Source organism: Salmo salar, chromosome 13, assembly GCF_965601325.2.
Source record: "Salmo salar chromosome 13, fSalSal1, whole genome shotgun sequence".
Taxonomy (NCBI): domain Eukaryota; kingdom Metazoa; phylum Chordata; class Actinopteri; order Salmoniformes; family Salmonidae; genus Salmo; species Salmo salar.
In genome coordinates, this window is record NC_138303.1 from 115658154 (window position 1) to 115671183 (window position 13030).

General features: G+C 43.9%; 1 protein-coding gene across 2 annotated transcripts in view; it reads right to left on the reverse strand.

Annotated features, from left to right (window-relative positions):
* Positions 1-13030, reverse strand: part of galt (galactose-1-phosphate uridylyltransferase) — a 73302-nt gene that overhangs the window by 15821 nt on the left and 44451 nt on the right. For both annotated transcript variants that reach the window (NM_001140448.2, XM_082959633.1), the window contains 2 exon segments: positions 548-631; positions 8213-8345. In NM_001140448.2, coding sequence (NP_001133920.1) covers positions 548-631; positions 8213-8345 — 217 coding nt within the window.

Sequence of the window (13030 nt, forward strand, 5' to 3'; positions counted from 1 at the left end):
AGGATGATAGTATATATATATATCCTAAAGTAGGATGATAGTATATAGATATCTAACAGTAGGAAGACAGTATATAGATAGTATATAGATACTATCATCCTACTGTAGATATCTATATACTATCATCCTACTGTTAGATCAAAATAAATAACACATATGGAATCTAGTAGTAGCGAAACAAAGTGTTAAACAAATCAAAATATAGTTTATATTTGAGATTCTTCAAATAGCCACACTTTGCCTTGATGACAGCTTTGCACACTCTTGGCAAAAGCTGTATTTGTCAATACAAAATTGCTTTTTAATTCTGTCATGGAAATGAATGTATTTCCTGTTAACAAGCAATTTATGGTTTCTATGTCTTTAGTTTTCCATGCGGTCCAATTTATCGGTGAATTTTGAAAACACTTTTGATGAACACATTTTTAAGAAGCAAGACAATTCCCTCCAAGCAATTTGACAGCTGTTATAATCTATAATAAATAATAGCTGTCTTTGGCAGTATAATCTTTTTTCATATTGTTTCTGAGAGTTGTTTCTCTCTTACCGTGCCAGCCCATGGAGTAGGGGAAGGAGATCTGAAACAGGTTATCATATTTAGTCAAGAGTCTCTTCATAATGGAGGCCAGTCCTGGAATAGAAAGAGTTAGAAAGAGAGAGTTCAGACTAATATACCTGGAGCAATCTAGAACACATTCATATACATATTAGCACTAACTACACTTCCTGGAGCAATCTAGAACATATACATATTAACAGTTACTACACTTCCTGGAGCAATCTAGAACACATTCATATACATATTAGCACTTACTACACTTCCTGGAGCTATCTAGAACACATTCATATACATATTAGCACTAACTACACTTCCTGGAGCAATCTAGAACATATACATATTAACACTTACTACACTTCCTGGAGCAATCTAGAACACATTCATATACATATTAGCACTTACTACACTTCCTGGAGCTATCTAGAACACATTCATATACATATTAGCACTAACTACACTTCCTGGAGCTATCTAGAACACATTCATATACATATTAGCACTAACTACACTTCCTGGAGCAATCTAGAACACATTCATATACATATTAGCACTAACTACACTTCCTGGAGCTATCTAGAACACATTCATATACATATTAGCACTAACTACACTTCCTGGAGCTATCTAGAACACATTCATATACATATTAGCACTTACTACACTTCCTGGAGCTATCTAGAACATATACATATTAGCACTAACTACACTTCCTGGAGCAATCTAGAACACATTCATATACATATTAGCACTTACTACACTTCCTGGAGCTATCTAGAACATATACATATTAGCACTAACTACACTTCCTGGAGCAATCTAGTACACATTCATATACATATTAGCACTTACTACACTTCCTGGAGCAATCTAGTACACATTCATATACATATTAGCACTTACTACACTTCCTGGAGCTATCTAGAACACATACATATTAGCACTTACTACACTTCCTGGAGCTATCTAGAACACATTCATATACATATTAGCCATTTCTACACTTCCTGGAGCTATCTAGTACACATTCATCTGCATATTAGCACTTACTACACTAGATATTAGCACTAACTACTTCCTGGAGCTATCTAGTACACATTCATATACATAGTAGCACTAACTACACTTCCTAGAGCTATCTAGAACACATTCATATACATATTAGCACTTACTACACTTCCTGGAGCTATCTAGTACACATTCATATTAGCACTTACTACACTCCCTGGAGCTATCTAGAACATATACATATTAGCACTTACTACACTTCCTGGAGCTATCTAGAACACATTCATATACATATTAGCACTTACTACACTTCCAGGAGCAATCTAGAACATATACATATTAACACTTACTACACTTCCTGGAGCAATCTAGAACACATTCATATACATATTAGCACTTACTACACTTCCTGGAGCTATCTAGAACACATTCATATACATATTAGCACTTACTACACTTCCTGGAGCTATCTAGAACACATTCATATACATATTAGCACTTACTACACTTCCTGGAGCTATCTAGAACACATTCATATACATATTAGCACTTACTACACTTCCTGGAGCTATCTAGAACATATACATATTAGCACTTACTACACATCCTGGAGCTATCTAGAACACATTCATATACATATTAGCACTTACTACACTTCCTGGAGCTATCTAGAACACATACATATTAGCACTTACTACACTTCCTGGAGCAATCTAGAACACATTCATATACATATTAGCACTAACTACACTTCCTGGAGCTATCTAGAACACATTCATATACATATTAGCACTAACTACACTTCCTGGAGCAATCTAGAACACATTCATATACATATTAGCATTACCTACACTTCCTGGAGCTATCTAGAACACATTCATATACATATTAGCACTAACTACACTTCCTGGCGCTCAATCTCTCTCTCTCTCTTAGACGGTGTCACAGCCGCACGTACACACACACACACACACACACACACACACACACACACACACACACACACACACACACACACACACACACACACAGAGTCTGCTGGGGGAGGACGTCTCGTAGTTATGGTTGGAATGTTTGATACCATTCCCTTCACGCCAATCCAGTCATTATTATGAGTCCTCCTCTCCTCAGCAACCTCCACTGACACACATATACACACACACACAAACACTCCAAACAAACCACACTCCAGGCTGCATAGTTTATTATTTCCCAGAATTAACCTTCTGCTGATATTTGGATCAAATGAAATATGTCCTTCAAGGGCACCATACTGCTGGGAAAACAAACTAACCCACCAAGATAATTTTATGACAACACAACAGCTGCCTGTCATTTAAAAACAATGACAATAAAACAGGACAGAGGAATCTGTGTGAAAACACCTGATTTCTTTTCAAGCAACAGATTATAGAATGAGTCACATTCATGCTCCAATAATCCCCAGTCTGTCCATGATAACACCATTACTGATGCAAAGATTAAATTGTGTTTCTCGCTTTACAATACAGATAAGCGGATTATATTATTACGGACTACAAAGGGAAACACAGACGTGAGCTGCCCAGTGACACGAGCCTACCAGACGAGCTAAATGCTTTTTACGCTCGCTTCGAGTCAAGCAACACTGAAGCATGCACGTGAGCACCAGCTGTTCTGGACGACTGTGTGATAACGCTCTCGGTAGCCGATGTGAGCAAGACCTTTAAACAGGTCAACATTCACAAAGCCACGGGGCCAGACAGATTACCAGGACGTGTACTCAGAGCATGCACGGACCAACTGGCAAGTTTCTTCATTGACATTTTCAACCTCACCCTGTCTGAGTCTGTAATACCAACATGTTTCAAGCAGACCACCATAGTCCCTGTGCCCAAGAACACTAAGGTAACCTGCCTAAATGACTACTGACCCATAGCACTCACATCTGTAGCCATGAAGTGCTTTGAAAGGCTGGTCATGGCTCACAACACCATTATCCCAGAAACCCTACACCCACTCCAATTTACATACCTCCTTAACAGATCCACAGATGATGCAATCTCTATTGCACTCCACACTGCCCTTTCCCACCTGGACAAAAGGAACGCCGACATGAGAATACTATTCATTGACTACAGCTCAGCGTTCAACACCATAGCGCCCACAAAGCTCATCACTAAGCTAAGGATCCTGGGACTAAACACCTCCCTCTGCAACTGGATCCTGGACTTCCTGACGAGCCGACCCCAGGTGGTAAGGGTAGGTAATAACACATCTGCCACGCTAATCCTCAACACCGGGGCCCCTCACAACAGTGGTAGGCCTGATCACCGACAATGATGAGACAGCCTATAAGGAGGAGGTCAGAGACCTGGCAGTGTGGTGCAAGGACAACAACCTCTCTCTCAACGTGATCAAGACAAAGGAGATGATTGTGGACTACAGGAAAAGGAGGACCGAGCACGTCCCCATTCTCATCGACGGGGCTGTAGTGGAGCAGGTTGAGAGCTTCATGTTCCTTAGTGTCCACATCACCAACAATCTATCATGATCCAAACACACCAAGACAGACGTGAAGAAGGCACGACAATGCCTATTCCCCCGCAGGAGACAAAGGATTTGGCATGGGTCCCCAGTGTCACGACGTGGCCCTTTTGGGTGTATATCGTGGCTCCACCCCTCTCTCATTCTCTCCCCACATCAGGTTTTACAACAGTCATAAATTCCTGGTTAGAACTGCCATGCCGTATTGAGGGAGAGAGTCTATGGATAACAAAGAGCTTCTCTTGTAAAAACTCCTAATCCCCAAAATGGGAGAATTAAACAATATTTCTATTTTTGAGAATGTGGACACTTAAGGGACAGTCACGTCGAGTATGTTTCATTTGGTGATCTCATGAAGGACAGGAAACCCACATAACTGTATCTGTTAAAGTGTACATTTCCCAGCTGTCAGGTTTACATCTGAATGTTGTATAAGATGGATGAATAAGTATAAGAATACTTTTGAAAAGATAACAATGTGATTTAGTCTTCTAAATGAGAATTGGTTGTTTTATGGTAACTTATGCACAGTCAGTGGCCACGCCCCTGTGAGTCAGACATTACGTCAGGCGTCATGGCACCGCCCTTTTCTACTCCAGAATAAAAGGACACATGACATAATGTACATTTAGTCAAGATAACGCCGGGACAGGGAGTTCCCATGCTGAAATGGCTGGAACTCTGAAACTTTCAAAAGAGAAGAAATACTACTCGATGCCAAAGAGACCCACGGTAAGCCGGACGTCTCAAATGGTTAAGAAGACCAGAAAATATGGAGCCGATGCTACATGTTGAAATGGTTAAGAACTGCAACTCTACCAATGGACAAGACCAGAGAACGTGGAGACCATTCCCATGTTGAAATTAGTTAAGAACTGCAACGCAACCAGAGACTTTTCTGTCGATTCGCTTTAGCAGATGGACCGGCGACCACAGAGAGAGACAACAGGACATACGCTCGTAAATATGTAAATTGCAATTTCTTTTCACATAAGCGGTTGTTCGTATTCAAAGTATTAGCATTTTCTATGAGTGTAGTTATCAGCTATGAGTGTCCTGCTCTTGAGCGGTCCCTACCCCATTTCCTTTGTCTACCAAGCCGTCATATCAGTTTCGTCTACTAGGCACTTTTTCTTTGTATCATGTAGCACCCAATGTATAACTAATTGTAGGCTATCTTGGAGCGATCCGAGCGGAAGGAGAAGGGTCGAAGTTCGAAAATGAGGGCGCACTGAGCTAGAAATGCCCGATAAATTGAAGTGGTCCTGGGGGGGGGGGGGGGGGGGGGGGTGTAAACGGGGCTACCGAGAAGGTGGAGTGGCCGATGAGACAGCGCTGCTAGCAGCTGGTTTACTGTGGGGCTGTGGGGTTACCACCGTGGTAGGCTGCCTCCCAGACAGCCCGTGGAATTGCTCCAGCAAACTGTCCAATGCCCGGTCATGGCGTTCAGCCAACATTTGGACCCCTTCCATAAGGCCACGAAGCAGTTCCTCGTGCCTCCCGATGGTGACTCCTTGGGAGGAGATGACGTTGTGCAGCTGGCCCGGGTCTGCTGGGTCAGTCATTGGCAGTTCGTACAATCAGGATAAAGGTAAGACCCGGATGCAGACTGTGTCGAAGTAACAATGTTTATTACAGCAACTGGGGCAAAGGTACCGGACGGCAGGCAGGCTCAGGGTCAGAACAGGCAAGGGTCAAACCATGAGGATGAGAAAAGAGAGACTGGGGAAAAGCAAGAGCTGATACAAAAAAACGCTGGTTGACTTGACAAACAAGACGACCTGGCAAAGGACAAACAGAGAACACAGGCATAAATACACAGGGGATAATGGGGAAGATTGGCGACACCGGAGGGAGGTGGAGACAATCAAAGATGGCCACCATTGCTCCTGTATACAAGAAGGCAAAGGTTTGCACCTTTGCACTCACTTCTGTCATCATGAATCACTTTGAGAGACTAGTCAAGGATCATATCACCCCCATCCTACCTGTCACCCTAGACCCACTGCAAGTTGTATACCGCTCCAAAAGGTCCATAGACGATGAAATTGCCATCACACTGCACACTGCACCTATCCCATCTGGACAAGAGGAATACCTATGTAAGAATGCTGTTCATTGACTACAGCTCAGCATTCAACACCATAGTACCCTCCAAGCTCATCATTAAGCTTGAGGCCCTGGGTCTCAACTCCGCCCTGTGCGATTTGGTCCTGGACTTCCTGACGGGCTGACCCCAGGTGGTGAAGGTAGGAAACAACATCTCCACTTCGCTGATCCTCAACAATGGGGCCCCACAAGGGTGCGTGCTCAGCCCCCTCCTGTACTCCCTGTTCACCATGACTGCGTGGCCATGCACGCCTCCAACTCAATCATGAAGTTTGCAGACGACACTACAGTGGTAGGCTTGATCACCATCAACGACGACGAGACAGCCTATAGGGAGGAGGTGAGGGCACTCGGAGTGTGGTGTCAGGAAAACAACCTCTCACTCAACGTGAACAATACAAAGGAGCTGATCGTGGACTTCAGGAAACAGCAGAGGGAGCACCCCCCTATCCACATCGACGGGTCAGCAGTGGAGAAGGTGGAAAGTTTCAAGTTCCTCGGCGTACAAATCACGGACAATGGTCCACCCTATCTCTAACCCTAACCCTAACCTCAGGAGGCTGAAGAAATTTGGCTTGTCACCTAAAACCCTCACAAACGTCTAGAGATGCACAATTGAGAGCATCCTGTCGGGCTGTATCACCGCCTGGTACGGCAACTGCACCATCCACAACCGGAAGGCTCTCCAGAGGGTGGAGCGGTTTGCACAACGCAACACCGGGGGCAAACTACCTGCCCTCCAGGACACCTACAGCACCCGATGTCACAGGAAGGCCAAAAAGATCATCAAGGACAACAACCACCCGAGCCACCTGCCTGTTCACCCCGCTATCATCCAGAAGGCGAGGTCAGTACAGGTGCATCAAAGCTGGGACCAAGAGACTGAAAAATAGCTTCTATCTCAAGGCCATCAAAACTGTTAAACAGCCATCACTAGCACCGAGAGACTGCTGCCTACATACAGACTTGAATTCATTGGCCACTTTAATAAATGGATCACTAGTCACTTTAATAATGATGTTTACATATTTTGCATTACTCATCCCAGATGTATATACTGTATCTTATACCATCTATTGTATCTATTCTATGCCGGTCGGTCATGGCCCATCCATATATTTATATGTATATATTGTTATTCCTTCCCTTTACTTAGATGTGTGTGTTAAAGGGAGTTGTTGTGGAATTGTTAGATTACTTGTTAGATATTATATATATTAGCTGCACTATTGGAACTAGAAAAACAAGCACTTCGCTACACAAAATTATTATATTTATATATTGACCATTGTTACAGTATTAATATGTATAGATTTTATTTATTTATTTTATTTATCCCGCTCAGCCCAGTCAAAACTGTTCGCTGCTCTGGCACCCCAATGGTGGAACAAGCTCCCTCACGACGCCAGGACAGCGGAGTCAATCACCACCTTCCGGAGACACCTGAAACTCCACCTCTTTAAGGAATACCTAGGATAGGATAAAGTAATCCTTCTAACCCCCCCCCCCCCCCCCCCTTAAAAGATTTAGATGCACTATTGTAAAGTGGTTGTTCCACTGGATATCATAAGGTGAATGCACCATTTTGTAAGTCGCTCTGGATAAGAGCTTCTGCTAAATGACTTAAATGTAAAAATGTAAATGTAATTTATATTATTTATTATGACATGTATCGTTTGTCCTACATTGTTGGAGCTCAGAGCTGCACTCTGTAATTACACCTGCAACCCTGTACATGTGATTATTCAGCTTCTCATCTAATAAAAACACTGTCCTGGTTACCCAGATTACATCACTACTACACAGCTAGGACATGCTGTTTCAGAGGAGGAGGTTTTACCAGGGATGGTAGAATGAGTGGTTTGTGTTAGTAGTGAGGTTAAAGGTCACGGTGACATAGTGAACTGTAAGAGAGTTGAGTTGTGAGGGTCAAGGGTTAAGGGTTTAATACAGTAGGTTACAGTGATGTCAGGGGTTAAAGGTAATGGGTTAGAGTGAGATCAGAGGTCGTACCCTCTCTCTCCTGGGCGGTGAGGTTAGTCAGTCTCTGGACATGTCTCCGTGGCAACAGCAACGTCTGGAACGGCCAGGTGGCCCAGTATGGAACCACAGCCAGCCAATCAGCATTCTGCACCACTACACGCTCCTAGAGAGAGAGACATAAGGAGGGGGAGATTGAGGGATAAAGATAGAGGGAGAGAGGGTGAGGAATAGAGAGAGACAGAGATAGGAGAGAGAGATGGAGAGAGAGAAAAATAGAGAAAAGGAGAGAGAGGGAGAGAGATCGAAGTAGAGAGGGAAAGAGAGAGAGAGAAAGGGAGTGTGAGAGAGAGAAAGGGAGTGAGAGAGAGAAAGGGGAGAGAGAAGGAGAGAAGGAGAGAGAGAGAGAGAGAGAGAGAGAGAGAGAGAGAGAGAGAGAAAAGGAGAAAGAGAGAAAGAAAGAGAGAGAGAGAGAGAGAGAGAGAGAGAGAGAGAGAGGGGAGGGAGGGAGGGAGGGAGAGAGAGAGAGAAGACACAGTCAATCAGTATTCCAGCACTTCTGTGGTAAATAGAACAAACAGTGAGACTCAACAAGCAGCAACAGTCCAGAGGAGAAACACAACCACTCTGCAACATAACAATCTGCACTGTTGCTACTTCAGCATGGCTAACGGGTGAGTGCTTTTCAGAACAGTGTTACAATGACGAAAAGAAAGGAAACATTCATATTAACATATCTTCCTGAGGTCCACAATGCTTCCTCCGATCAACCAAGCAGCAAACACCTGATTAGAAACACCACAGCAACAACACAGGACAGAGAGTAAAGACAACAACAAAAAACACAATAAAAATATGCATTGTCACACACTGGGTACGTTGTTGTATGTTTAGTAGTATGATAGGTGCAGTGTAATGTGTTGTTTTACAGGGTCAGCCATACAGTAGTAGTACGATAGGTGAAAAGAACGGACTGCATAATACTACAATACACTATAATACTGTACTACTATTATACCACTATAATACTGTACTACTATTATACCACTATAATACTGTACTACTATTATACCACTATAATACTGTACTACTATTAAACCACTATAATACTGTACTACTATTATACCACTATAATACTGTACTACTATTATACCACTATAATACTGTACTACTATTATACCACTATAATACTGTACTACTATTATACCACTATAATACTGTACTACTATTATACCACTATAATACTGTACTACTATTATACCACTATAATACTGTACTACTATTATACCACTATAATACTGTACCACTATACTACCACTATAATACTGTACCACTATACTACCACTATAATACTGTACCACTATACTACCACTATAATACTGTACTACTATTATACCACTATAATACTGTACTACTATTATACCACTATAATACTGTACTACTATTATACCACTATAATACTGAACTACTATTAAACCACTATAATACTGTACTACTATTATACCACTATAATACTGTACTACTATTAAACCATTAAACCATAGTATTATAACACTACTATTATACCACTATAATAACATTTTTACATTTTACATTTTAGTCATTTAGCAGACGCTCTTATCCAAGGCGACTTACAGTAGAGTGCATACATTTTATTACATTTTAAATACCCGTCCCCCGTGGGAATCGAACCCATAACCCTGGCGTTGCAAGCGCCATGCTCAACCAACTGAGCTACAGTGTACTACTATTATACCACTATAATACTGTACTACCATTATACCACTATAATACTGAACTACTATTATACCACTATAATACTGTACTACTATTATACCACTATAATACTGTACTACTATTAAACCACAATAATACTGTACTACTATTATACCACAATAATACTGCACTACTATTAAACCACTATAATACTGTACTACTATTAAACCACTATAATACTGCACTACTATTAAACCACTATAATACTGTACTACTATTATACCACTATAATACTGTACTACTATTATACCACTATAATAATGTACTACTATTAAACCACTATAATACTGTACTACTATTAAACCACTATAATACTGTACTACTATTATACCACTATAATACTGAACCGCTATACAACCACTATAATACTGTACTACTATTATATCACTATAATACTGTACTACTATTAAACCACTATAATACTGAACCACTATACAACCACTATAATACTGTACTACTATTATACCACTATAACACTGTACTACTATTAAACCACTATAACACTGTACCACTATACTACCACTATAATACTGTACTACTATTATACCACTATAACACTGTACCACTATTAAACCACTATAACACTGGACTACTATTATACATTTACATTTAAGTCATTTAGCAGACGCTCTTATCCAGAGCGACTTACAAATTGGTGCATTCACCTTATAATATCCAGTGGAACAACCACTTTACAATAGTGCATCTAAATCTTTTAAGGGGGGGGGGGGGTTAGAAGGATTACTTTATCCTATCCTAGGTATTCCTTAAAGAGGTGGGGTTTCAGGTGTCTCCGGAAGGTGGTGATTGACTCCGCTGTCCTGGCGTCGTGAGGGAGCTTGTTCCACCATTGGGGTGCCAGAGCAGCGAACAGTTTTGACTGGGCTGAGCGGGAACTGTGCTTCCTCAGAGGTAGGGAGGCGAGCAGGCCAGAGGTGGATGAACGCAGTGCCCTTGTTTGGGTGTAGGGCCTGATCAGAGCCTGAAGGTACGGAGGTGCCGTTCCCCTCACAGCTCCGTAGGCAAGCACCATGGTCTTGTAGCGGATGCGAGCTTCGACTGGAAGCCAGTGGAGAGAGCGGAGGAGCGGGGTGACGTGAGAGAACTTGGGAAGGTTGAACACCAGACGGGCTGCGGCGTTCTGGATGAGTTGTAGGGGTTTAATGGCACAGGCAGGGAGCCCAGCCAACAGCGAGTTGCAGTAATCCAGACGGGAGATGACAAGTGCCTGGATTAGGACCTGCGCCGCTTCCTGTGTGAGGCAGGGTCGTACTCTGCGAATGTTGTAGAGCATGAACCTACAGGATCGGGTCACCGCCTTGATGTTAGTGGAGAACGACAGGGTGTTGTCCAGGGTCACGCCGAGGCTCTTAGCACTCTGGGAGGAGGACACAAGGGAGTTGTCAACCGTGATGGCGAGATCATGGAACGGGCAGTCCTTCCCCGGGAGGAAGAGCAGCTCCGTCTTGCCGAGGTTCAGCTTGAGGTGGTGATCCGTCATCCACACTGATATGTCTGCCAGACATGCAGAGATGCGATTCGCCACCTGGTTGTCAGAAGGGGGAAGAGGGTGGAGAGAGGGTGGAGAGGAGGATCTGATGGTTCACAGTATCAAAGGCAGCAGATAGGTCTAGAAGGATGAGAGCAGAGAAGAGAGTTAGCTTTAGCAGTGCGGAGAGCCTCCGTGACACAGAGAAGAGCAGTCTCAGTTGAATGCCCAGTCTTGAAACCTGCCTGATTAGGATCAAGAAGGTCATTCTGAGAGAGATAGCAGGAGAGCTGGCCAAGGACGGCACGTTCAAGAGTTTTGGAGAGAAAAGAAAGAAGGGATACTGGTCTGTAGTTGTTGACATCGGAGGGATCGAGTGTAGGTTTTTTCAGAAGGGGTGCAACTCTCGCTCTCTTGAAGACGGAAGGGACGTAGCCAGCGGTCAAGGCCTGGTCTAGTCCAGGGTGAAGGCTCTAACCCAGGCCTGGTCTAGTCCAGGGTGAAGGCTCTAACCCAGGCCTGGTCTAGTCCAGGGTGAAGGCTCTAACCCCGGCCTGGTCTAGTCCAGGGTGAAGGCTCTAACCCAGGCCTGGTCTAGTCCAGGCTGAAGGCTCTAACCCAGGCCTGGTCTAGTCCAGGGTGAAGGCTCTAACCCAGGCCTGGTCTAGTCCAGGGTGAAGGCTCTAACCCAGCCCTGGTCTAGTCCAGGGTGAAGGCTCTAACCCAGGCCTGGTCTAGTCCAGGGTGAAGGCTCTAACCCCGGCCTGGTCTAGTCCAGGGTGAAGGCTCTAACCCAGGCCTGGTCTAGTCCAGGCTGAAGGCTCTAACCCAGGCCTGGTCTAGTCCAGGGTGAAGGCTCTAACCCAGGCCTGGTCTAGTCCAGGGTGAAGGCTCTAACCCAGGCCTGGTCTAGTCCAGGGTGAAGGCTCTAACCCAGGCCTGGTCTAGTCCAGGGTGAAGGCTCTAACCCAGGCCTGGTCTAGTCCAGGGTGAAGGCTCTAACCCAGGCCTGGTCTAGTCCAGGGTGAAGGCTCTAACCCAGGCCTGGTCTAGTCCAGGGTGAAGGCTCTAACCCAGGCCTGGTCTAGTCCAGGGTGAAGGCTCTAACCCAGGCCTGGTCTAGTCCAGGGTGAAGGCTCTAACCCAGGCCTGGTCTAGTCCAGGGTGAAGGCTCTAACCCAGGCCTGGTCTAGTCCAGGGTGAAGGCTCTAACCACTAGGCTACCTGCCTCCCTGTGTGTGTGAAACAGGTAGAGCTGAAGGATTTGTATTTATTTAATTATATGAACCTTTATTTAACTAGGCAAGTCAGTCAAGAACAAATTCTTATTTACCATGACGGCCTACCCCGGCCAAACCCGGACGCTGGGCCAATTGTGTGCCGCCCTATGGGGTCTCCCAATCAAGGCCGGCAAAAACCATCAAGCGCTAAGATGAAACTGGCTCTAATGAGGACCGCCACATGAAAGGAAGACCCAGAGTTACCTCTACTGCAGGACAAGTTCATTAGAGTTACCAGCCTCAGAAATTGCACCCCAAAAAAATGCTTCACAGAGTTCAAGTAACAGACACATCTCAACATCAACT